This window comes from Drosophila mauritiana, chromosome 2L (assembly GCF_004382145.1).
Source record: "Drosophila mauritiana strain mau12 chromosome 2L, ASM438214v1, whole genome shotgun sequence".
Lineage (NCBI taxonomy): Eukaryota > Metazoa > Arthropoda > Insecta > Diptera > Drosophilidae > Drosophila > Drosophila mauritiana.
The window spans coordinates 7,211,628-7,239,160 of record NC_046667.1 but is presented as its reverse complement, the minus strand read 5'-3'; the positions used below and the strand labels follow the sequence as shown (position 1 = coordinate 7,239,160).

At 44.2% G+C, this 27,533-nt stretch overlaps 2 protein-coding genes across 3 annotated transcripts; both read right to left on the bottom strand.

The window, feature by feature from the left end:
* Window positions 1–28: 28 nt before the first annotated feature.
* On the bottom strand, window positions 29–6,626 carry LOC117148635 (neither inactivation nor afterpotential protein C). Of its 2 annotated transcripts, XM_033316140.1 has the most exons (14): window positions 6,502–6,626; window positions 5,696–5,999; window positions 4,744–5,607; window positions 3,748–4,685; window positions 3,388–3,680; window positions 3,057–3,328; window positions 2,693–2,979; window positions 2,477–2,626; window positions 2,324–2,421; window positions 2,209–2,262; window positions 1,436–1,623; window positions 960–1,375; window positions 632–908; window positions 200–580 (listed from the first exon to the last, which is right to left on the bottom strand). In XM_033316140.1, exons 2-14 carry the CDS (start codon window positions 5,978–5,980, stop codon window positions 200–202), a joined length of 4,503 nt encoding a protein of 1,500 aa, XP_033172031.1. In that variant the 5' UTR covers window positions 5,981–5,999; window positions 6,502–6,626. The 2 variants fall into 2 exon arrangements, with proteins under 2 accessions (XP_033172033.1, XP_033172031.1); XM_033316142.1 differs by lacking the exon at window positions 6,502–6,626 and having other exon boundaries at window positions 29–580; window positions 5,696–5,980.
* A 137-nt stretch (window positions 6,627–6,763) lies between these two features.
* LOC117141449 (protein Wnt-10b) lies at window positions 6,764–20,644 on the bottom strand. The gene is made up of 7 exons (XM_033304906.1): window positions 20,586–20,644; window positions 19,098–19,588; window positions 14,113–14,260; window positions 13,844–13,922; window positions 9,049–9,431; window positions 8,464–8,923; window positions 6,764–7,291 (listed from the first exon to the last, which is right to left on the bottom strand). The coding sequence occupies exons 2-7, from the start codon at window positions 19,310–19,312 to the stop codon at window positions 7,104–7,106; spliced, it is 1,473 nt and encodes a 490-aa protein (XP_033160797.1). The 5' UTR covers window positions 19,313–19,588; window positions 20,586–20,644; the 3' UTR covers window positions 6,764–7,103.
* Between the last annotated feature and the right edge of the window lie 6,889 nt (window positions 20,645–27,533).

The window sequence follows — 27,533 nt, the reverse complement described above, 5'->3', positions numbered from 1 at the left end:
TTAGAAGCCCAAGGTGCTATCAATTCAGTTAACGATTTACACTAAGACATTTTATTTATTCCATTGTGTGAAATATTTTTGAGAAAGTGATGAAGAAAACTTCAGTCATTATGATGGAATTTTAGGTGGGTTTTTAGCTAAATTGTCTTATGGTTTTCATAACAATTAATTTTTATATTTTTACTCTTAATCACTAGTTTTAGATATCGACGGCATAGCCTGAAAGAGTGATTCCAGGTGCAATCTCCTCCTCGACATAAGATCCTGCCTCCTCGAAGGACCTGGCATTGCTATCTTCAAAGCTGCGACCCACGCTGGCCTGAGATTGTCTCAAAGTCGGAGCCCTCTGCTGCTGGCCAAAGTTCCTAGACACACCATAGTTTCCCGATGATGAGTTATAGCCCTCATCGTCTTGGTACCGGCGACCTGTCGAGCGTAGCTTTGGCGGCTGGAACGTGTGTTGGTCACCACTGTCCGATTCCCGGCGATTGTTAAAGTCATAGGTGTTGGTCTCGGATCCCCTCGGATAGTTAGTCTTGCGCAACATGGCCTTGAAGTTAAATGGTGGATCCTCAGAGTTCTGGAAAGAAAATACCTGAAGAATTTCCTTAGGAAATTGATATACACTTACATCACCCTCGTTGCGAGCCATGTTCTGGAGTTCTCTAACTGGATCCGATGGTGGATACGAGGACCTTTGCTGATAGTTGCGTTGCTGCTGGTTCGGATTATTGCGATAATAGTTGGATGAGGGCATTGGTGGAGGAGGAGGTGGAGGCGCCGCATAGCCCTTCAAGGAGTTGCGCCTGGATCCAGATCGATGTACGCCCCAGTTCTGGTTGTTATAGTTGCTGTTATAGCTGTTGTAGGCATTGTTGTAGGCATTCATGTTCATCTGCATTTGATTTCTGAAAACAAATGTGAGAAACTTAGTTCAACCTTTAAGTATCTTTGCTAACCTCCTCAGCTGTTGGGGATCTCGAAAGTAGCCCTGATTGTAGATATTGTCGCTCTCGCCCATGCGATCCCAGTTGGTCTGGCAAGCCTGCTCCTTCTTATAGGCATTGTAGGTCAGGGCACAAGAAGTCATCGAGGGATTGCGTTGCAGGGGGCTGTCCCAAGGCTCATCGTCCTCCATGTGCTGCGTTAGTAGCTGATTGGGGAAGGTTTGGCGGGAAATGGAGTTTGCCGGGTCCACCATATACTGGGTGTCGTAAAACGGTATCTGATCCAGGCGGAATGGCATCTTCTTTATGGGCACTGGCAGTGGTCCTAGCTGGGAGGAGTTCACCTCGCGCATGTTTATCCTCTCGAAGGGCACAGCCCGAGTACATTTATTCAAGCCAGCCACCATTCGTTGGTTGTAGATGTGGACCTGGTACATAATATAATTTCAGCAATAGATGTATTATTAGAATTAAAGATTTGAAATCACCTGCTGTGAGAGATTGACAAAGTCCTGGAAGCGTGCCGCGCGGTAGTGCAGGAGGACCTGGAAGATGGACTTCTCGCGCCATTTCTTGGCAAACGGGCGGATAAAGTCGGCGGTGTTCTCGTTCAGTTGGCCGGACTTCTCGTTGACCAGCGGAGGGAGGCGGACGCGGTCGCGGAATCCCCTGAAGGCTGTGGGAAAATGGAAACGGAGGAAGGCCGTTAGAGTAACCCATTTGAAAAGCGGTCGTGGTCGTGGCGGACGGTGGAGGTGAATGAGAGGGAAGTCACCTTAATTTAATTAAATTTTCATTTCTTTTCTAGGCAGCACTTATAATTCATCTCTTTTCGCAGGGGCCGGCGATGTTAAGTGTTATGTCTCAGACAGCTATAAGCCGATTGGTTGCATCAGATGGAGAACACAACCGCCCAGCGGGATGGGGTGGGATGGTATCCACATTGGACACCACTAAGCGGCTTAAGTGGTTTGCCGAGGCCCTAGACTAGATGATTGCTGGTTGTTTGCGTTTTCTACATTTTATTGGTAGTTGTATTACGAGTAGTATCGATCGATATAGTGATATAGTGTGTATAAATGGTATATAGTAGGGGCCTATTCCTCGCCGGAGGCCTGCTCGATTTTGGCTATTCGCACCGCTGCCAGAGCCTCATCCATTCTGGCCTCGAGGAACATCTCCTCCGCCTCCGAGGGCGTCTCGCTTATGTCGATGTGCTCCTCGTCGTACTCTCTTAGCCTATCCACCTGCGTTTTTTTACCTTTTTGTATTTTGGACGCGGCCACATCATGATGCTCCGGTCCCTTTTTGCCCACTAATAGGGAATTTAAAATTAGATTTCATACCATATACTTTATAAGTATTATATATCTTACATTTGAACACTTTGCCGCCCTTGACTCGTTTCCGTGCTAGCAAAGCTCGCATCATGGACTGCACTTTGATGACCTTCTTCACCTGCAGCTCATACAATCTGAAAGCAATTGATAGTACTATATTTTCTTAAAGTATATAAATTGGTAGCTCACCTGGCCAAGAACTCATCGTTATAGTAGCGCAAAAAGACCTTGGTCTTGCCCAAGGCCCAGCCTTCCATCTTGAGGCGCAAGAATAATAGACGACAGTTATCCTTGGTCATTTCCACGGGCTCATCAAAGTCAAAGGCAAGGAATTGGTATCTAATACATATATTTTAAACATATTGAAATCTTTAAATGGAAATTGGAATGGAATCGATTACCCACCGCCTTAGGAACTCTTCGAATGGCAGCCGCGAGCTGAATCCCTTCTGGCGAGCAATAACAGTGTCCAGAACTCCCAAGGCCTTCATCTGTTGCTGGACGACATCCGAGTGGAAGGATCTGGGCTTGTACTCCAGATCAGCGCGAATGCAGCGGACGAAGTGCACGCCGAGATTTGCATTCTGGCTTAGCATTTTGAGCAGGGTCAGGCAGGTGAAGCGGAAGTTTGCCGCCAGGGTACGGAGATTGTTCACCTGGGAGATGCATCCGGCACTTAGGGTATTCAAGGCCTGCATAGTTTACAAAAATATAAAAAAATGTAGGTTAGCTAAGTAAAACTGTGACACATTTTTAAAGATAAACCTACATATGACTTCCGTTCAGATTCATCCTTATGCTGCACTGCCTCGAATGGCATGGTGAGATTGCCAGCTTTGGTCAGTTGATTGGTGAACATGAGCATGATGCTCTCATCCAGCGAGGAGCGGAAGGTCTCGATCATTTCCGGCGGCACAAAGTCCCGGTTGATGTCGGTGAAGGCACGCGTATCATAGATGATGCGGCCCGTGTAATGAGCCACGGATATTTCAGTGGCAGTGTGCTTCTTCACAAACTGGCTGTGCTTCTCCGAAACGCGATCTGTAGATGGAAAGTAGTCAAATCACATATCCAAAGTGGTGCCAGAATTGGTTGTATACCCATAATCAAATCCTGATCTTGGCAGGAGCGTGAGGCATCGTCAATGATGTAGAACAGGCCATCCGGTTTGGTTAGCAGATTATCCAGGGCCGTCTTGTTGTCGTAGAAATTCAAATTGATGGTGTCAATGTCTTCAGCTTCCATTTCCAGCATTTCGCTGATAAAAATGCGCTGATTGTAGTGATATTGCATTTGCTCGTTTAGAGTATTGATCATTAGTTGCTCCAGACCATTTCGATTGAAGCACTCAAAGCCAAACATGTCGTGGATAATGATGGCATTTGTGTCGCCACTTAAAAAGTTATTTAAATTACATTGTAAAGCATATGAAATAGTAACTTAATATAAATACTACTTACAACACAGCCCGTGGGAAGGACATGTTCATGTTGATCCTGTTGATGATAAAGTCCACCAATCTAGAGTAGAGCGTGCTGGCCACCGCATCGCGTGCATCCCTGGCTTCCTCAGTGGTGTACTGTCGCCTCTCGGCGATGCCGCCCTTGACCATGATGAAGTTGGTCAGAGACCACATGAACTTTTTCTCATCCACGCGGAGGAGCTCGGAGATCCGGGACACAATGTCGGTGTTCTCCACTTCCGCATACTTTCCGTTCTGCCGGAAACGGATGTTGCCAATATTCAAAATGGCAGCGAGGACTTTGCGAACGGTCTCCAGTTGCTTGTGATTGAAATCAATGTCCCGCAGGATGTTCTCGAACTCCCTGAACCTATCCACATTGCCCTCGGGATCATCACGACGATACTTGAGTTTCGATGGCGGGACCTCTGGCGGAACTCGCAGATAACGATAATTGCGATCAGCCTTCAGATTGTACTCCTTGAGCTGATTCTGCTGATTGATAAAGTCGTAGAAGTAGTAGAAGATGTGGAAGTTGTGCTGGGTTCCATCCGTAGTGGCCACTCGTAGTTTTTCCAGCATATACATATTGAAAACAGCCCCACTCATCTTGCCGGTTTTTCCGAAGGTCAAGCAGTATTGTAGAACACATCTGGTGGAGTCGTTATTCACCGGAGTTCCTGCATTCACCAACATCAGGATGGCCTTGATGGAGCTCTCCACGCGACCGGTGGCCCCACGATTTCCATCGCCCAGGTAGCAAAGATGCTTGATCAGCAGCCGGGCATTTGTGGACTTGCCCGAGTAACTCTCTCCGGAGAGCACGATGTGTTGCGGCTCCTTATGATGCAGCATATCCTGGTAGGCGATATCGGCAACCGAGAAAATATGCGGCTGGTTCTCCGAACGCGACTTGAAGCGATACTTGGCATGGAACTAGAGAAAGGATAAATATAACATATTTAAGTATAAATATAAGCCGTTTTCAACTTACCTCCGGCGGAAATTCCTGCTTGATTTCATTGGAATTCAACGATAAAAGGATATCGCCAATGAAACTGTACGATTCCCCCATCAAAATGCGATGACGCAGTGACTCGATTATGTTTTCATCCACGGGATTTTCCAAGGCAGCCAAGTCCTCCGGATACATCTTCTCCGGCTTCTCATCAAACCTCTTCACATAGCCGCGGTCCACGAACAATTCCGGCTCCTTATACAATGTTTTTACATCCCTGGAGAGTTCCAACATTTCTGCGATGTCCGAACGCATCTCGTCCTCGTTTTCGATGAGCTCCGTGAGGAATGGATGCTCCACCATCTCAACCATCATTGGACGATTTTCGGCATTTTTCTCCAGACTCTCGGATATAAAATCATTGATCTGCTGTGACCAATTCGTGGGTCGCATTAAGGTCGGAGGTGGATTGCGAATGATCTGGAACATGGCCCTAGTGGGATGCATGTCAGCGAATGGTGGCTTTCCATCGGCCAACTCAATGGTGGTGATTCCCAAGGCCCAGACATCGGCACGAACGGTGATGTCGGGTTCGCGAGATTCCATGGCGGACACCACCTCGGGAGCCATCCAGCAGGGAGATCCAATGCAGGTGCCCCTCTTGCCCAGCGTGGAATCCACCTGACGGGATAAACCGAAATCGCAAAGCTTGACCCGTCCATTTTTGGTCAACAAAATGTTATCTCCCCGAATGTCCCGATGCAGGACATGATTACGATTCAACTCGATGGCAGCACGGCAAGTCTCCCGGATGATGTAGGCGATGTGCTCCTCTCGCATTCGACGATCCAGTTTCAAAAGCTTATTAACCATGTCCACTGCTGTTCCTCCAGCGCAGTACTAAAATAATCAAATGGTTTAGATAAATTCAAAAAACTGAAATTTTTGAAAAAGTGTAAAATAATATTTACTACATTTTTGCACTCACCTCCATAACGAACCAGATCTCATCAGGTCCGTTTGGCTTCGACAGCTTGTAGACGCCATAGAACTCGGGAAGATTGGGATGGTCGCAGTAGTCCCGCAGAGTGCGATACTCCTCCTCGATCGATACCTGGTGCTCCTCATCGTAGTGCTGGATCTTTAGGGCCACGATCCGATCATTGTCGAGCTCCTTGGCCCGAAAAACCTTGGCATTGACGCCCTGGGCTATCTCCTCGTAGATCTCGAATTTATCCGTGGGATCCGGCAGTTGCGCGTACGGTAAATACATCCTGACTTAGATGCTTATTCTGAATATTCGAAGAACATTTGGGTTAAACTTGGTAATTGGGTCTATCATTAAGGGGGTTTCTTTTTCAATTTTCCCTTATGCAAATCGCATTATGTTTGGGTTCATTATTGCAAAACACTTAAGAAGTTGCATTCTACAGGTTTCATTGTAATATTTTGCTTCTAATAACAATTTTCTTTATAGCTGAAAATTAAGTTACTTTGGTTTACTTAACGTAAGGATATTTGGGAATGTTTGCTTTGCAAGCTCAAACGTTTTCAAGGACCTTCAATAAAATAAGATGCAATTTTAAAATGTAAATTATAATAAGACAATTTTCTATAAAGCACATAAATTATTCATCTGAAAACCAACAAGTTAAATGTACGATTAATCCTTGGTAATTAATCCTTCTTAGGTTTGTATTTTTTAACAGCAACTTTTGTTAAAAGGGTTGTAGGGGGGTTATTCGTATTTATCCACTTCACAGGTCTTCGAGCACTTAATCCTTCAGGACACACCTTCGCTGCCGCAGAGTGGCACGCTTATCCTGCAGCTGTGTGTTTTTTTGGTTGCAAGGAGGTACTTGTGTAGAACTTCGAACCGACCGCACGCATGCAGCACGTACCGCTGCCGTAAGCCAACTAAATGATGGGCCAATGCAATCGTGGGCTTTTCACTGGCAAGGAAGGAAGCCATTCAATGGGCAGTACCTGGGTGCACACCTTGGACAACTATTTAGCTGGCTAATTCAATTAGCGGCGGCGACATTCACGTGCAAAAGTGCAAAAGCAGCGACACAGGTGGGCAAAATGCCAGGTGAAAGGGAAATGGGCAATGCGAGTGAAAGTCAGCTGATTGACAGACTAATTATGCATCTTATTGTTCGTATTTACAAAATATATTTATAAGTATTCCAAATGGCTGGAGATTGCTAAACTAGGCATTGCATTCACACACGTTGTTTATTGATGTCTGCCCTATTGCGTACTTTATGTTTTTTTTTTTCTGTAATACTGATTTCTTTGTGTGTTAAGTTCTGTGAGAATGAAGAAAAGTCTTTTCTTATGCATGTGGCTGAGGCTCCATCGCTCCATCGTCCTTCGTCCTGCGTCCATTGTCCTTAATTGCATATGCTAATCCACTCCTCCACGTGGCACTCCTCGCACTCCACATTACAGCACCATTGGAATTTACAGTGACACCGCTCCGCCCTCCGCTGGATGACCTGGCTGTGGCCACGCCCACAGCAGAGGGAGGTGCATCCGTCGCTGGTCGTGGTGTTCCGGTTGCACTTGCGTCCCACGGTGCCTGTGCGGAAATTTTAATGATTAGTCATGTTTGTCTTTTTCTAAAAATATATTTATCCGTAAAGAGCAATAAAAATAACAAGTTAATAATATTAGTGGTGCGTTCTCATCAAATACCAATCCATCGCCAAATGGCAGTTAGTCCCTCCTACTGTCGGACAAGCAATTAAAAGACCATAAATAAACTATTAAACTAAAGCACAAACAAAGTATCATAATTGTTTGGCCGACGATAATTGCCAGCGTTAATTGCCATCATTTGAATAGACACGACACCGGACACGGGCACATGAATCAAAACGCCCGATGGGCTGCTCCCCCAGTTCACTGCAGTTGGAGCTCCAGCTGAAGCTGGAGCTACCTGGCTAAGCCGACGATTAATTATAAATTTGCGTCGTAATTAACACTTTTAAACTGCTGGCAGTTGGCGGGGCAGCAGCGAAGCTTGATAATTTGCAAATGTGTCAACAGCAAAATGGCCAACGAAAATTGCAAGTGGCAGTTAGACGTCGATTTCGATGTGAACGTGCCGCAGCTTCGACCGATCCCCCAAACCAGAGTATAAGCAAGAACGTAAATGAGGGTACACAATTACCCCAATATACTATTAAAGCTAATACAAAAAGTCAACTTTTTATTATCCAGCTTTTCATGTTTTTACTATCTGAATTGAGCTAACAATATCTATAATGTAAACATTTCTAAGACCTATATTTGAAGAATGTCAAATAAGAACCCCCCTCAACTTTTCAGCCTCCGCCACTGCTTTATACAATCCAAACTGAGTTGAGCTGATCCGAACCAATCCAATCCGATCCGATCCAAACTGAGCTAAGCTAAACTGAGCTGCTGTGCGCATGCGTCGCTGTCGCATTTTTTTCGTGAATTATGTGGCAGGTTTGGTAGCCCGCTTAAAATAAAAAAAAATAAAAATAAATTTTTGCTGCATTTGCGGTTGCTGGCGTTGTTCATTTGCATTTGTGATTTATTTATTAGAGGCAAATCAAATTTATCGCTCGCATGGTATCGGTAAATCATTTTTAATTAGTTGCAACGCATTTCTTAAAGACAAAATAGTAAATTAACTTATTAGGCAATGGTTATGTGGGTAGGACGTTAAAGGGATTATAACCAATACAAAATAGAAATTTTATAGTACGAACATTAACTTACCCTGTATATCAGCTCCCAGATCGCGCTCACAAAAGTTCGGCGAGCGCTGATAGTAGAACAGCGATGTCTCCAGTTTTCGCGCCATTCTTGCCGCATTCTTATCGGCGCTCGGTTGCCGCGTGCCCCGCTCCACACCGAGTTCGTCATGCCGTCGCGTCTCGGAGTCGCCTGTCCCGCCATCATCGTGGCCACCAGATGCATCCGTGCTATCCAGATCGGGCGACGTGGATCCGGAGCCGCTGCCGCCGTTCGATTTCTTATTGCGCGCCCGTTTCAAAACGACCACGGGCTCCCCGTTGCCCAGATTCGATTGATCCACCAGAATGGCCTTGCGGAACTGGTGCTTCAGCACCTTGCCCACAATGTGGAAATCGGGAGCGGACTTCCAGCATGTCTTCAGCTGGCAGCTGCCGGACATTCCATGGCACTTGCACCGGAACTCCATATTGTTGGAGACAGCCTAGAAAGGTGGTTGGAAAACATCTTCGTTACTAAACATATTATATGATGAATCAAAAAGGTAATATAAAGAAAACTTATAAAGTAAATTCATCTACTTAGTTTCCAATGAACAGCTGAACTCACTATCCGGCCGGCGTGATTGTTGTGCAGATTGATCTTCGACTGAATGTCGCCGGCCTTCTCGCGGCAGTCGAGGAAGAGCTTGGAGTACTCGACGCCAAAGTCCATGTTGTGGGAGCAGCCGCCCCACTTCCAGCGGCTGGCGATCTTGGAGCGCTCGTACTTCTTCTCCTCCTCGGGCGTTAGAATCTGGTTGGTCTCCAAGTACTGCAGAAACTGCTTCTTCTCCTTGTCCAGAGACTGGCGCAGGTTCTTGTTCAGCGTCTTGCGATTGATGGTGGGGTCGCAGCCGCAGGACATCAAACGACCTTGGCTGCAGGCGCGGGCCACACTGTGGGCCACCCCGGCAGCCGAGATGGCAAAGGCGAACGCACTCTCCCGGTAGCCTAAAACGGAAAGCAGAAGTGCGATGAGGTGGAGCATCTTTGGAATGGTATCGAAATGACTGGACTGCGCGCAGGTCCTGCCCCTGGGAATCATTGGCCACTATTGCAATTTATGCGGTGTTATTTTTAACGCTGCATTCGAAGCAGTCGCCGCCCTGGGAATTCAGCGGCATTTCAGCTTTGACAACAGCCCAAAGCCAGGCGATTGTGGCAAGACCATTTTTAATGATGCAGTCCACACCCACCCAAAGCTGGCATGCACTTGGCAAAAAACGAAAATTGTAAATAAATAGGAGTTACTTCAAAAATAATTATTAAAGGCTTTTAAAGTTTAACTGTTTAATATAATTTATATCTTTCCATATTCCATATATTCAAATTAAAGTTATATTTATATTATTAAATCGGATTTATAAAAACATTATCATAAATATTTGATAGGGAAACCCCTTGAAAATTGTTCAAGTGCATTATTTGAAATGCCTTATGCAGCGCTGACAGCTGTCAAATGGCTGTCAAAAATGCTGACGTTAATCACGGTCGACATGGCCGTGAGTGGCCCAAAGTTGGCAACATTTGTCAATCGATTGACATGCAAATGGCCAGCGCCACTTTGCATAATGCCAAATTGGCCAAAGCCATAGAGAGGAAGAGAGAGAGATCTCCAAATCGGCGACAGTACGAGTACATATGTCAGCGTGACAGGCTTGCATCATTCTGGGGTCGCGGATCCGGGTGCGGATCCCCTCCGGCTCCTGTCAAGTAATCAGTCAGCCAGTCAAGCTGGCCAGTCCGTCACTCAGGATGCGCACGAATGCAAATGTCAATGTTGTGACAAGTTGTCGTACAGATCGGGGCTCCAGCGATCGATTGAAGTGCAAGTGCAATGGAAAATTGTGTGTGTAGCGCGCATTTGATTGACGATTAAGACGCCATCAATCAAGGCATCAGCGAACAGTAGCCCCAGCTCACTTCGCCTGCTCCACTCCCGCTTTTCACTGATCACCGATCGCCGTTCGCCGATCGCCGATTGCTGATCAATGATCGCTGATCGCTGATCAGCGTTCGCGGACTTGATTTATGCACGCTTTGTTTGTCTGGCCGGGCTGTCCCCTCTCGGGCCATTTGCAAATCCAAATCACATCATTGGCAACAGTTACATTTGACAATGCCTTGGGGTCTCTCGATCGGCCGATCTCCCGATCTCGCGATCTCTCACCGCCTTGCGCATAAATTGGCCACAAGCCCGGGATCGGGAGGCTGGTGGACTTGGCTTGGCGACCTGTCTCGATCTCCGCCAGAGTCTGCAGTGACCAACCCCGCTCCCCATCTCCTGTACCGTGTGTCGCAATCCCAAGTAATTGTTTGCGACATACGTCGCTCGCTTGTTGTCACAAGTCGAGAGAAACCCAAGAGGACCCAGAGATAGAGAGCGAGAAAGAGAGGTCCTCACACAAAGGTCGACCCTAAGTCACACACTAAGAAATATATATTTTAAAAATATTAAATTTTCCCTGACTTCTCTTTTTCCTATAAATTTCAAAAAAGATTTGTAAAAGATCAGACATTGTGTAAGTTCAGGAAGTCCCAAACTCTTTATTTTAAAAGGTGAATCTTCAATATAGTGGCTTCCTGTTTAAGTGTAGGTAGGTAATCCTTTAACTACTTTTGTGGTGCAGCCTTTCGGAGTGGCCTCCACCCCTTCACTGCTCCACTTGATTGACAATAATGCATGGTAGCAGCAGCAGCAGCAGCCGAAGCAGCAACCCAATCCAAGATCAGCGATCTGCAACGACGACGTTGCGACGATCGACGAGTTCCATAAGTTATAGTAGATGTATGCAAAATAGTTGACCTGTCCGTGCGCCGTTTCGATTGTCAGTCATTGTGCGACTCGGCGACCGGGCGACTTGATTTGTTTCGTTTCACTTGGTCGCCCCATCGTTGAGGTTCCATGTCCACCGTCCACGGTCCACGGTCCGCTGTCCACCGTCCGGTGTCCACTGTCCACTGTCCATCGAATGAATCCCTGACTTTGTGGCTGCCTTTCTGCCCTTATAAGTCGTCTTCGCTGGCCGCGATCGTTGCACGCGTTGCTGTTGGCCTGTCAATATTGACTCTCGTTATGTGCAGTTCCTTCCTTATTTAATGGACGCACGAACGGACCGGGTTGACAAACGGACAGTGGACTGACCGACGGACGGACAGACGGACGATCCTCAGACATGTCAGTGACATAAGCTTGGGTTTACCATATTGGCTGAAGGCTAGTCGAGAGTTACTTGGAAGTGCTGCTGCTGCTGCTGGTGTGGCATGCATTTGGAGATTTATGGTTCGGCATTGTCTTTTCGGCAATGTTGTTAACTTTAACCCGCCGGTTTGGTATTTGCCCCATTCGGCTGCCCCCGAATGCAAATAATATGCACATTTTGTGTAACGGAATGATTTGGTCACAGATACATTAATTTCTGATTAAAATTAATAATCAAAAGCGGCAGCTTTTCCTGTTTCACGGAATTTAGTCAGATTAGGAAGCGGTAACGATGCTGATAATCACGTCAGAGGAATGACAATGACAATGTTGGGACTCTGTCCGTGTCCACAAACTCAAGCACATCCACAGCCACATCCGCGTCCAGATCCACATCCCATATCCCATATCCCACAGCCCATATCCATGTCCATTCCCAGGACTGTCCTGTCCTGTCTTCTGCTCTCCAAAAAGCATTCGTTTGTCTGGGCTGTTTGTTGTCAGTGGATGCGGCAGCATCCGTCAACGGAGATAACAATTTTTTAAATTGAAATTGAATGAAGTGGTTTGCTTACAATATAATTTATACGATGAATGCAAATAAATTACGCCGTACGAAAGACGAAAACGAGATGAGGCCCCTGGCCTTTCCCTTTTAGCTCTTTAGCTTTTTAGCTTTTCAGCTTCTGTTGTCGTTGTTGTCGCCTGTCGCATTGAAATTTGTGAGAAATCTCCCGAGCCCGAACATCTCCGGCTATATATCGTTTGCATCTGGATTGCAGTGCCGCCATTTTGGCCATTTCCATTGTGTTTCCTTTGGACCCTGCTCCAAGCCATCTTCCTTTCCCCCTCTTTGGCATTTTTACAGCAATCGTATGATGCATAATTTAACTAATGAAGCATTCTGCTCGCAGAAGTGGGCTTATTCCCATAGGACGGCTCAAGTGTTTGGCCAAATTAGTGGGCAATTGGATCCGGATTTATTTCCCCGAATTGCGTTTACATTTTAATGAGTTGCATACCGAGTTCAGGGCTGTAGTTGACGGTTAAGGACTTCAAATGGATTCATATCTATGTGTTTTTAATTTAAATGATTAACTATCGAACCATTAGCAGTTAGTATCTTGGATAGTTAGAAAAGCCTAGTAGTTTGTCACCCCATCACATTTATACCATGACTCATAACAGTAGTCAACGGGATTATGGTATATGAAGCTCTTGCCGACTGGTGGAGAACCCGAGATCGGCGCCTGTGATCAGAGTTACCGCTACTTGTTGGCCCGGTCAACAAAAGGGGCTTAGAATGCGGCTCCTCTTTGTTGTATTTAGATGGGCTAGTGAGTGTGCGATCTATCCGTCATGAGGCACACGTCGCGTGGGTTTCCCAACAGCGGATTTGGTAACACAATGCCCCGCGGACAGATTAAGATATCAAAGTCAAAGTTCGCATAGCCGCCGTTTTCGCGATGCGATGCACCGGGCTGTGACAAAATGGTGGGTCCCGGTCCTCAGAACGAGCTCCACTCGACACTCTTACTTGGCCCCATAGAAATTCGATCTAGTCCGGTTGGGAGTAGTGCACAGAAAAAAACTTATTTATAAAATTATACTATGGATGTAGTTTCAAAGCTGCACAAAAGCATTAGAAAATATATATTACTCCTGCTTATGAAACGTATGGCTTTTCGGACTTATTAGATTGCCTTAAAAACGCATAAATTAAATATTGAAAATTTAAATAGAATTAAGTTCATTATTTTCCGTGTGAAAGGCATTAGAAGCTGGGATTGTGTTGCTGCTGTGGCTTTTGTGCCATGTCGTGTCTAATAATGCGACGGTTAATAGCTTCGGACATTGTCTGCTTGACCAAACGTCTCCGCTATGGGCAATTTTAATTAGACTCTTTTCCTAGCGGTTTGCGTGTGGGCCGGCAATGTTTTCCCCCTCATCCGTCCCCTGCCAATTGCAGAGCCCTGTATTTTCCGAACCGCAAAACTCGTTGACAATCTGAGCTGTTGGCGGACTCTGGCCGGTCATAAAGCGATTTTGTTTGCGTGAAAGCTGAGCCACGCTTACTGCACATTTTAGTGTCAGCTTAATGGCTTTGGGCCATGGCTACCTCGGCGGCAACCTGAACCTGGGAAACTCTCGGCCAACTCACCTTTCTTCAGCAAACTGGAGGCATGCGGATTGCGGCTCTTTGTGCTCAGCGACGAACAGTTCCACCGATGCCATTGAAACTGTTGGGTGAATGCAGGCAAAATAGGGGAATTTTAATGGTACTCAACTGGCAAGGAGTTCATTTAGATATAGGGAAAATGTGCTATCAAACTATGTCTCATTACTACATGGTTGGTTACCCAATCTTTGATTTTTGTATATGTTTGATTATAACATTGTCATATGGAATCGTTATTGGCATTCTCCCACCTGAATTTGGCATTCTCGTATGGCCATGTCGAGTCCTTCGAGAGCTGCCGCCGTCACATCACTGGCCTTGTAGCAGAGCTCCACTTGATCCTTGGTCAATCCAGGCACTGAACGGCAGGTGGCACGGCCATCCGGCAAGCCATAGAGCCTGCAACAAAATGGGGTATAGTGTTAGCAAGGAGTCTAAATCAAATGTTCACATAAACGATGGGAAAAATGTTGATTAGCACCGCTTGACTTTGCTCTCAGAACTTTAAATCCAATTAAATTTTGATTACAGCTAGCAACCGCAGTTGGCAATAAATGCCCCGAAAAAGTGAACCCAACAATTCGAAAACCGTAATTAACCTTGAGTGGCTGGCACAAACCGCAGAAGAGACCCCAAAAACAAGACTAAACTAATTAAATTTCGTTTTGTTTTCGTTTCTCTAGATGTGAAATTAAATTTGCCTTTTTTTTTTTTAGCTGAGATTTAATCGAGTTATTCACAGCGTAGCGGGTTCGAGACAGTAGCTAAATATAATTTTTGTTACCAAGTTTGTCGTAAATCTTTCGTCAAATTGCTGGGCCATGAATCACTCTTCTCTGCAGCAGCCGAAAAAAATAATGGAGAACTAGATCTAGCGATTCTTAACCCCAAAGAAATGACTAATCCTGAGTACTTAGAAAATCTATTAATTTCCAAAAAGTGTGATAAGTAAAAGTGTAAAAGGTAAGGCAACCAATCTACAGTACAAAACATATTTTGTTGGGGTGAAGAAGTAAATCTTCTAATGTGCTAAACGTTAATTCCCCATTATTTCCCATGTGCATAAGGAGGGTTAACAATTTCGCTCCCGACTGAACCCATTTAAGATCGGGCCGTAGCGTTCAAGGTCAGCCAAGTTGAGTTAAGCCAAGCCGAGGTGTTCAGATCTTAAGCCAGAGATACAGATACGAGTTTTTTTCGATTTTTTTCCAGCGGTAGTATGTGAGTGAGTGCCAGTTGACGTTGAACAACTTCATCTGAGTTTAGCTATAGGTCTAACCTCAGCTGATGTTGGGGTAAAGTTGTTGCCACATCGCGACTTGCATCGCTGTTGAATCGCGTCGAAATCGCGTCGATCTACGACACGCAGCGAGGAATACCGGGCGTATACGTGATGTGCGTCTGGCGTCTGCAGCTTAAAATCGTTGGTAAATATATATTTTCTTAATGCCCAGACTCACTCTCTGCTGCTTCTTGCTCGCGGGGTTAATTGTGGCACGTCGCGTGTAGGAAAAACGAACAAAAATGCCTCAAATGTATAAACGTGCCATTTTCACACACGTCTCTTTGTTGCAAAGAGCCAAGATTTAGAGATCCTCATCGGCATTGCGCCTCATTTGTATGCCACTCGCGTTGCGGCGTAACTGCAGTCGTTGATTTAGCCAGCAGATCACCAGATGGCCAGATCCGCACAGCAGGTTCAAATAATTTACGAAATTTGTCATTTTAAATAGTGAATTTTGCATATGAAATTAGTGCAACACAGACCATTCGGCTTAAATAGCTCTCGGTTTTAATGCATTTTTAAGAATCTGTGCGATTTAAAACCCATTAAATTTAACTGGCGAGCATTCAAATTTCACAACATATCTAGATTGCAAACAAACAATATTAGAATCCAATAAAATGAAATCCCAACACAGTTATGTCCCCATATCATTATTTGCCAATCGCAGCAACAAAGCTGCGATTTAAAGGAGTAAAAGATATATCGAGCTTGAGAAGCGAGGATAAAAGAACCTGAACAACTTCTTGGGCAAAATGCATTTTAATTGGCTGACGTTTCTGCGATACGAACGCGAATACGCAATGCGGGCCAGACATCTCGCCAGATAAAGAATTTAAACTGATGCACATTTTGTTAACAGCTTTATAAAGCATATGGCTTTTAGTTACCATTGCCGATGCCATTTGCCGACTTCAATAAAACTGATAAGCGAACGCAAAGAGAGAATGAGCAGTACACTTCGAAAAATGTATGTTAAGTCAAAGATTCACTGAAACTAAACAAAGAAAACGTCTATAAAATCGAATTTTTTATTGTAGAAAATATATATATTGCAATGAAAATACATATCATATATTGCATATAATATATCGAATGTTTCAAACTAAATCTAAAATAATTCCTGTGCACCAAATGTGAATGAATCGCCAGTTTCAGGACTCTGAGTCATGCTTTTCAAGCCAGTTCAGTTCCCAGATTCCTCGTTTGCGTATTTCACGCGATGCGATAGCAATGCAATTGATTCGCTTATAAAATTTATCGATCGTTGTTGCCTCGAAACGGAGCGAAGACGTTTGCTTATCAGCCACAAAGAGTGTTGGGGCCAAGATAAAAGCCGGCAACTGGCCAGCTCTAAATTTAATTTCGATTTTCATAACCGCTGCAGTCCTTTCTCACGCTCGCTGATTCCCGAGTTCTATTGAAATGCCATAAAAAGATTGAGGCTTTAATAGGCGCCGCCACAGCCAGACTTTTTCCCCCTTTTCTGCTATATATATATGTATATATATATTTGTATTGTATATTTTTGCCTGGTCTGTCAAACGGTAGCCCATGCATAAATCAAGGATTTCTGCCGCTTTCGGCTTATGCCTTCAGCGAACTATATACACAATCTTTGTTATTCGGCTAGCCTAAGCCAGTTAGGCAAAACAATGTTTCCCACACAGAGATAGATGAATACAGACGGATAGCCGGAGATTGAAGCATTTCAGACGGGGCAGATAACTTTGGTGGAGACATTCCTGAACTGAACAGTTTGTTTCGACTGGAAGGGGATTGAATTTGGGCGACCACAGCCGCAGCTAGGAATGTCTTTGATCCAATCCGTCCGTACAGGGTGATCCGGCATAAAAGTATTTCATTTCCATATACCACGAATGATTTTGGCTATTAAATGCGATTATCGCATATTTTTGATTCTTTGTTTAAATGATTGCTCAGCAAGAAAAAGTTTAAGTTGTTTGGGACTTTAAATTTGTTTAACCATTTTTAACAATAATTTAATGTATATTTAGATTAATCGTCAAAATTCTCTTCATTATTTGTATTCTTTAAATGTTAAATATTTGTTTAATGAACTATAACTAAAGCAATGTAATCATGGAGACCATTGATTTGCTCATAATAATATTATGCTGGCTGGCGGAAGCGAGTGGCAAATTGGCAGCTTTTGGCTCATAAATAAATGCACTTCAAGCCGGAGGTGGTGATGCGAGAAGAAAACACCTGAAGAGCCCTTGAACGTGTGAAATCCGCTGCAGTGCAGCCTCACCTGTGCGCAGGTGTGCAGTGGGTGTGTGGATGTGTGTTGTGTGTGCACCCAATTAAGCTGCAAACTGCAGCACTGCCGACCCGGAGGCGTGGCACTTCGACAATTCATTTGCATTTCAAACGGGCGAAATTGTGGCGCACCATGGCGCTGTATGTGGGTGTGTGTGTTCGCCTCATTATGCGTTGCAATTATGACGTTGCAACTACAAGGATGACGAAGGCAACGCCGAGAAGAGCAGCAGCATCGCCAGCGAATTGCAGGCTGCACTTCAGTTGCAACATCGTTGCACTGCTGCAGTCTCAACGAGCAGAGCAAAAAGTATGTTGACAACCCCAAGGAACAAGAAAATGTTGAAGTCCATTTCTTGATTCGAAGATGGTGACACCCTTGCAAATCAAATTAATATCTAAAACAAATATTTATTCAATATTGAATGGCTGAGTAAAGGGTTCTTTAAATAAAAAGGAGTATTGTGGTTTCTCCTTTTTCTCGTTTGCTGGGATCTAAGACCTATTTAACCAAAGTACCCTTTGAAAGTGTATGACAACAACGAGAGTAACGAGATTAACAAGCCGCAACTACTAGGCGAGGCAACCAGTCAGGCAAGGCACAGTAATGCAACCAACATCCAGTATCCAACATCCATCCATCCCAGCTCCCTGATCCCTGCTCCCTGCTCCATGCTCATTGCCTCCAGATCCATGCACCCTGTTCCCGGCTCCGCCTCACTGCGCACATGGAAAATCGAGAGCCTGGCCAGAAGACTCGGATTGACAAGCGACCCAGGCGCATTATAAAGCTTGAGTGCCGGGGACCACCCTGCAATTGGAATCAGCTCAATTGTGTGTAGGCCCCCGTGGTTCAGCAACTGCAAGCATTGGAGGGGATTCCGATTTCGATTTCGATTCCCACTCCGACAGCCGGCAATTGGGAGCCTACCAATCATCCACTGCCGTTGGGGCAGGCGACCACGGGCTCCCGTTGGCAATTTCATTTGTGGCAAGCTGCGGCCTTCCAAAATGGCGGTCGTTGTTGCGAATGGTCTAACATGTAAGTTGCCATTTTTGTGGCATGGCCGCCAAATAGGTTTGCTTGCGAGGAATGGTTTAGCTTAATCAATGCATCATTGTGTGGGTACTAAACTTAAAAATGTTGAGTATCTGAGCTATTACTTATAATATTTTGTGTGATCTTTGGGTGCCTCTGAACACCTTCTTATCTCACAATTAGATTAGTTCCCATCTCATTTTCAATGCTCTCCCGCCGACCCAAAATAATAATCCATGCATGAAGGTGAAAACAGTCTGCTTTCCACCTCGTAATTCCCACAACCGCGAACAATCTTGACTTAATCGGGCACAATTAGGTTGGCTTAATTTCGCTGGCCTATCACTAGATCGATATTAATTATGCCAACACCTTCGGCTGACAGCTGTTTCTCGGGCGCACTGCGGCGATTGATTAATCTGTTGTCGCTGTTGCCGCTTGTCGTTTAATTAATTAACCCGCCAACAGGCCGCCACAAATAACACGGCGTAATGAGCCCGCGACTGGAAAGGGAGTTAATATGTCGACAGGCATTTTACAGCTACGAGTTTTGCTTTACAAGCTCGCGAATGGAGAATGAAGAATGGTGATGGATTCGTTTTAGGTCTTAGGATAGATGAGAGACTCACCAGCGTGTGCAGCAGGCCAAGATAATCACAACAATTAAATGCAAATTGCAATGGCGCGATGTGGCCGGTGTGGCAACCAGGTTGTTGCTGCTGCTGTTGCTGCTTCCTGCTTCTTGCTGCTGCTTCTGCTGCTGCGGCAGTTGCTGCTGCTCGTGGCCTTTTGATGTTGCTCGCCACGCAGTCATCGCTCGGCTTTGATTTGCATAAATTTTCATACAATTGGGGCCAAATGTTTAATTGCACGGCATTTTCGTTAATCAATTTATCACTGGGCACAGTGGTTTTGGTCGTTGCAGCGGCTTTTGAACTCGTTCGCTGGGGCCAAGGAGCAGGAAACATTTTGTAGAGCTCATTTGAACTGAAGTAAACTGTTTTTCGTTGGTCTCTCACATGTTGCGTTAACTTTTGATTACTTTCCGTTTTTCAAACAATTTTTGATATATTCACATTTTTTTTTTTGTCGGCTTAGAAGTGCTAAAAATGTTGTGTTTCTAAAATATAGTATTTGGAGGACAAAAGTTAAAAGTTATTCTTAATAATTAAATTAAAACAAAGAGTTTCGATATTCTGAGTTTTTGGAAAAAGTTTCACTGAGTATATTAGATATCACTTTTTGTATGTTTATTTTAAAAAGTATCGAAATGACTTTTTAGACTTTCTTGTATTTTAAGCTTGGAAATTAACTGGAATATACTTTTATTTTCGTATTTTAATTTTAGCTTGGTGCTTCTTAGAAAAGGTAGTTATTTAATAAGAAATCATTTTCTTTAGAGCATTATTATTTGGTTTTTGCACTTGTTCGTGATTAATATTTTTATTTAATTAAAATCGTTCTTTGCGACTTTTCCTTTCTGTTACCAGCACAATTTTCTCTAAATTAATTTAATATTCCACTTGACCAGAGGCCAAAGACCGACTATTCTGCGATCTGCTCTGGCTTTCAACTTTGAGCTCAACTCCGTGGCTACTGGCGGACTGGCAAAAATCGTTTTCTCGTAATGTTTGTCGTTACGATCGTTATTTTTTATTTTTTCCCATTTACAATCGTTTTTTTGTGCCTGGCACAGGAGGAGACTGGGCTTGTCCGATTGGTCTGTAATACAAGTTTTGGATTCTTGTAGTTTTGCATAAGGTCTTTCCTTGTTTTTGTTTGCTTTATTGCTTCTGTTTCTGGGTGGTTTGTGTACTTTGATTTGATTCGCTTTGCGGTTTTAGGAGGGTTTTAAATTATTGTGTGTTAAACGAGTTCACAATGACGATTACTATTTATTTGGATTTAATGTTAAGTAAAAGAATTTTAAATAAACTATAGTGTTTTTAGATAGATTAAAATGGTTCTTCTAAGGAGAATTTTTCAGTAATAAGCAATAATCAATATAGACAACATAAAGTGCTTATGTGGTAGTTTTTTTAATTTTTACTTTGTATTAATTTCCTATTTTTGAAAAATTAAATTTTGTTTTACTATATATTTTAATTTATTATTACATGTCGAATTTTGATTCGGTTACTGATTTGTTCTTGAATTGCAGGACAGTTATAAAATTAGCATATTACATATTCTTTCCACTTTTAATTTTAATTAAACATGATTTTGGTATATAACGCTAACGAGGGTTATTTTCAATTGATTCGAATACGATGTTAAGATTATTATTTCGTAGCACTTTTCTGTTTAAACTTCAACTAATATGTAATTGCTTTGGGATGCTTTTATTTTTATCGCACGGAAGACGCAGGACACGAACGTCCTGCCAGCAAAGCGAGTCGCGCGACTATGAGACGAGAGCCGAGCTCGCCAGCCTCTAAATGCAAATTAAAATTGAAATATTTGAAACGGAGGCTGGCTTCGTTGTTATCGCCATCGCCATCGACATCGTCGTTCGTCCTCGTTGTCCTCGCATCGTCCTCGTCAACAGCCTCGTTGTCCTGTGCGTGTTATCCTGGGAATTACGGATCCACGGGATGTGCCGTGTGGTGTGGGCCTGGGACTTTCGCTGGGAGGTGGATGTGGAATGTGCGCGTGCCTTTCCGTTGGAGGGTGAATTTGCCGATTCCTGGCTCAGCGACTGGCTGGCGAAAGTACGAATACATCAAAGGATGCAAGCACCAACAAAAACACACAGGACACATTGAGGCAGGGCTGCTCATTCTGGTTGCATTTATCGCATGCGAGAGAATGTCTTTGTTATCCCCGATTTGCGGTTCACTTAGCACACTACGAGTAAGCACATCATCGTTGTCAAATTTAATTAGAGATTATAATTATGGAAATCAAATGAAAACAATCTAATTGTTTACGCTTTAACTAGTACAAATTCCGTCAAATCGACGGGTTCTTGGAACGTTTAATGGATTTAATACTTAACCCCTGATGGCTACTTGACACCTGACTGCCTGTCTGGCCTTTAAAGACTGATTAAGCAGCATCCTTGTGTTTTTGCTGCTGTGGCAAGGACACACGACCGAGTGCCACTTCTGCTGAACATCAAAGGGTTAACAACAAAAGTGAAACTGGTGCAGTGTCGCCATCCTCTCTCGGCGTCCTTCTCTCTCCCATGTCATTGTTGTCCTGTCAAGGACTCCAATTATTGCAATTTCGTTCCTTTGTTGTTGTTGCTGGCCTTTGAAATATGCTAATTTATATACTCGAGGCGGCGAAAAACAAAGGGCGCGGCAATTGATTCACGTCTGCTTCCTTAGTTAGTTCAAGGGGTTAAGTGTGTGGGGGTTTTTGGGGGACACAAGGACAGCAGGAAGCGGCGCAAAATATGGGTCGTTTAGGCGGGCGGCTTTTCTTTTATTTTCATTTCGGCCGTGTGTGCATGTGAACTTAACCCTCTTTGACTTTTCACTCGCTACTTGTTACACTTCAAAGGGAATTTCTCGGCTAGCTGAATGAACACTTGTTGCCAGCTGTTTCTGAATGCAATATGCTCAGCCTATTTAAAGGAGAACATAGTGGAAATTATTGTAGTTCGTAAAGTAATATCCATAAATGGGGGTCACTAATCATTTGTAACGCAAGTGCAAGATCTTGACGATCATAAATGACCTGTCAAATTAAATTTAATTATGTCAATAACGTTATTTTTTGATTGAGTGCAATCAATTAGTTGATTATCCGTTTAATAGATTCGTAGAGATGTGTTCTTTAAGGTCGATCCTTCCTTGTAATACTCATTATATAAACTTTTAGTAACTCTTGCTTAAAAATTCCTTTCCCTCCACTTGGCCACAATGTTAATGTTAAAGCTCATTAAAAATTATCCGTTAACAGCTCCGAGCACTGCATCTCTTATTCAGCTGACCCCTCCATCCATCCATTCTCAATCCATTTTGCAGGCACTTCAACCGCAAAGAAACCACAAATAAAAAGCGAAAAAAAGGCGGAGACAAACAACGGCAGCGGGCATTTGACCATCACATCTACCGCATACAATTGCCATGAATCACCATCACCTGGCGGCGGTGGCTTCAACTGCCTTTGGAGCGGGCACAGTCGCTTCTGCCGGAGGAGAGGAACATCCATCAATGTGCCGTTGACATTTGCTTGGTCCGCTGACAAGAATTGTCACAATAAACAATACAACCACGACGACAACAAGAACAATGTTGCCAATGAGGAGGACACGTGACGTGATCAGGAGCAGGAGTTGGACTCGGAATTGGAATCGGAATCAGCCTGATGATGATTAGTTCGGTAAGTGGCAGCTTTTTTTGGATGAGGGCGCATAAATTACCGAAAGGATTAACCAACCAGACGCAGACAGCTGAGGGCCGGAGGGTAGTATCATTGTTTTTCCCGCTGTTCAGTGAACCGTAAGGGATTCCACAGGAACAAGGAATCCGAGGCGGGGGCTTAACGCTCAGACGTGGAAGGGTTTTGGGTAAGCATGATGTTAAAATTACAATCAGATCAATTTCACAGATATTAACATGAGTATTTGGGCCAGGGCAAGTGTTGATGGGATTCCCCTGCCCTGCGAGGGGTGGCTTTCTTATTGAATTTTCAACTAGGGAAATGTGTCTAATGAGCACATGCAAATTACATGGAAAGTGGGCATGATTGCGCCCTGAACTCGGTGGGGTTACGAATTTAGGTTATCTTTCGCTACCTAAAAGAACAGATTCAAATGATATAATTTGATTTGATTATTTTGAAATATTCGTACTTTCATTTGTTTATTATACAGCTTCTCCAAAAACAACAATATTTACATAATTATTTTCTAATGCCTTTAATAAGTCCAATCTCCCTGAAAATCACCCGCGATATTTTCCATTGATTTGATAGGTGTGCCCTCGCCAAAGGTCCAAACAATTTGCGCTCATTAAAAAGGAAAAATCCAAGAAAAATTCATCATAATGACGTAGCCCAGGGTTACCGAAAAACAAGCCACCATAATTTAGTTAATTTTCGGTTTCGCTTTATTTGCTTTTTGCTTTATTTGCCCGCCATTGAGGTCGATTTTTTGGTTTTAATTAACTCGAAACGATGGCGCGTTCATAAATCCTGACAAAAATCTGACAAAATGACGCAAATTTTCGCGTCGAAAAAAAAAATATCTCTTCGGCGGAGTAAGAAATAAAAATAAAATTTAAGCGAAAATTAATCGAAGTAATTTCGAGAGCAGCTTCTGCGGCAACTGCAACTGCACAACCCCCTGCCCGCAAAATCGGGCGACATTGCGAACATATCTGGTGGAATTCTTGGGGCCAAAGTGGCACAAGGTAAAAAGGGTTTGGGGCTGCGGATGAGGATGAGGATGGGGGCAGCGGGTCTGCTCTTTCGTATGGGAAAAATTCCGCTGGCCTCCAATCAGTGCACACAGTTTGCATTGCCCTGACATGAAAAAGAAATCAGTGCAGGGCTCGCTCTTCCTTCTTTTCCCCTTTTTTTCACCCGTCTCTTTTTTATTTTTTTATTTTTTATTCACAATTTTCGGTTGCAGATGTGTGGGAAAATTTTTCAATTTTAATTGCACGTTGCGCGTTGTCGTCCCAAAATTGAAACAGTCGATATCCGCGGGCCCACCTACATATTCCGCCCGACCGTTAAGGGTCAGGGGTTCACGGGGGTTGGGTGGGGGTTAACCGGTGCTTCAGGGGTGGGGGGAAGAAGAACTCACAAAGTTCGTACTCGCTCGCGTCTGCATACCGGGAGCGCCTTTCTATGAAAATTCCTGGCAGCATCTCGTCGCAGCCGCGACTGGCATGCCAGCAATGTTTTGGCTCTCAACTATGCAAGCGGAGCTTCCGAAGTCTGTCCCCCTTTCCCGGGGGGAGAGAGCCACCATCCAGCTGGGGTTCCGCCCCAGTCTCGGTGCGCGGTCATGTCGAGTTTAGCAACCACGATCCTGGGGAGTTGGCGGGAAGGCGTAGCTTTGCGCAAATTACAATTAAAAATTGTTTCAAGTGGTTTACAAACCACAGCACGCACACAACTCCGCAACGAGCTGGTGTAAACAGTGCTCAGATGGCCAGGGATGGATTCGAAGTACTATAGCTTATATTGTGTCTTTCACTCAAGTACTTTTGTATTTATATATTTTTTATTTAAATCGTCTATATCCCAATTACGATCTGTAAATAAATGTCAAATCCCAGTTAAAGTTTCATTCCAGCCCCTTCGAAAGAAAGGTGGTTAGCCGGACTTCAACTGTCCAGCGCTCATTCACATTTTCGTCGACGTTGTGGTCATCATCATCATCATCAAAATGAAAGTTCAAGTGCATAGCACTCCACTCGTTGGGTCCATAGCGGCCATCTTGGCTTTTAGTGACTGCCAGCCAACCAGAAGAAGTGCCGGGCGAACGGAATGGAGATGGACGGAGATGATATGGGGGCACCTATGGGCAGATGAGAGATCGGAATGGACAGCCGGCCGAAGACTCCATTGTTGCTGGGCTTTATGACGTTGATGTGGCGCTGAACGACGACTGCATTCGTCATCCAACAAGTTGCAGCAACAGTTGGCCGAAAAACCCGACGAGGGAAAAAAGCCGGAGGCCGTGGAATTTGCAGATGCATTCCCATTGGAGGCTGGAGGGGAAAGACATAACATTTGGCCAAAGCTGCCGCTGACTTTGATTTGCTGCTGTCATGTGGCCGTCGTGTGATATATGTGCTGCACTGGCATCCTGGCAACTTCATTTTGTTTGCCGTCTGGCGAACGGAGTGCATCCAATCCACATCCAACCCCCTGGCTTCCACTGCGCATGTCCGCGATTACCCGACAAAATGAACGCCCTGTGTGGGTGGAGCCAAATCGGAATGAACTAGGGCCGGAGCTTTGGGAGCTTTCTGCTTTGGGGATTCACCGGGGGTAGCTTTAAGCTTGCGGCACAGGATGCAACACAGCGTTGCCAGATGGTATCGTAAGTCAAAGTAAATGAAATTGGAATACAATTGTTAGTTGTTTACCGTACGATCAGGACAACCGTTATGTGCTTCTAGACCGACCGAACAAATAAACACAAGAACGTAGTGGTGCAGTTGACGGTTTAATTGAAACTGAGCAATAGTAATTTCACAATGACTTCTTAAGCTATAATTGAGCGTTGCCAGATCAAAACATATAAAGCTTATTTAAATTATAACGTAATTTCAACACTTCCTCTTAAGCTATATATATGTGATGTAAAACGAAAATTAATTTAATCCAAGCAACTTAGCAAAAATCTGTTGCTTTTGCTTACACAAGCCTTTCGTTAGTACATCTGCAACATTTTTATCAGTGGGTACATATTCAAGAATTATTTCATTACATTCTACTTTTTCACGAACAAAATGATACTTAATATCTATGTGCTTAGTGCGTTTATGGTGTACTGGATTCTTCGCAATATGATGAGAACTTATGTTGTCGCCACATATGGTTATTGGTCCATCTAATGACCATCCAATCTCTAAAAGCAAACGGCGAAGATACACCGCTTCTTTTGCAGCCGTGGATAAAGCAACGTACTCTGCTTCTGTGCTGCTCATGGCGACGACGCTCTGCTTAGCTGAAGTCCATGAAAACGCACTGCCTCCAAGGAAGAATGCATACCCACTGTATGATTTTCGATCTGATAGGTCGTTTGCCCAATCTGCGTCGGCGAAGCCCTTTACCTGTTCGCCGGACTTGCTGTATGTGATTTTGAGATCAACCGTGGCTGAAAGGTATCTCAAAACATGTTTCGCTGCAGTCTCGTCTTCACTGTGTGGATCAGTATTTCTTTGCGACAGTTTGCTCACTGTATGCAAAATGTCTGGTCGGCTCAAGACTGCTAAATACATAAGGGAACCGATTAATGATTGAAATTGTGTTATATTTACCTTGACACAATTCTCATTTCTACAACCCATCTTATAACCAGGGTCTAGCGGCGTAGCTGCGGGACGACAATTTTGCATGCCATATTCATCCAATAGGTTTATGATGAACTGCTTCTGGCATAGCGAAATCGACCCTCTTGTACTTTCTCGTTGGATTTCCATGCCAAGGAAATAATTTAGTTGGCCGCCATCATGTATGTCGAATTTATTTGCGATCTTCCTCTTAATCGCGCTGATTTCGTTCTCGTCGTAGCTGATGATGATTAGATCGTCGACATATACTGCAATGTAGCTGTGTTGTAGCTGTTGCTGCTTTGCGTACAGGCACGCCTCATTTTTGCTGCGCTTGAAACCAATGCTCTTTAAAACTTCGTCCAATGTGTCATTCCAGACACGCCCAGACTGTTTAAGTCCGTAGATCGCCTTTTGAAGCTTTAGTACTTTGTTTGGATGCTTCTCATCAATGAAGTTTTGTGGTTGCCTCATATACACTTCTTCTTGAAGTCTGCCGTTTAAATATGCGTTTGATATGTCAACCTGGTGCATGCATAGCTGTTTTTCTGCTGCTATAGCGAATAGCATTCTGATGGTTTCGTAGCGGATTACTGGAGAAAACGTTTCCGAATAGTTGACGCCCATCTTTTGCCCACAACCTTGAGCAACAAGTCTTGATTTAAACTTTTGTATATTTCCCTCTTTATCCTTTTTGACGCGAAAGACCCACTTGGATCCTATGGCCTTCTGTCCTGGAGGTAAATCACACAATGTCCATGTGTTATTTGAAATGAGAGCATCATATTCTTTCTGCATTGACGTCTTCCAGTCTTGGGCATGCTCGCCCCGTAAAGCGTCTCCAACGCACTGTGGCGTCTCAATGTTTTCAATGTAATTGAGGCTGTTGTATTGTTTTCTGGGTCTACCGGACTTACCACTGCGAATAATTTTTGGTCTGCCGGGTCCACGTCTAGGTGCGTTGCTTTCTTGCTCTTGTACGTCTGGTACGATCTCCTCCTCAGTGAGAATTTGCTTTTCATCGCTTGCGCTTACAAACTCCTCCTCCTCTTCACCGGAGTCATAGCTGTCATAAGAATTACTGCTCTGCTCGACCACCAT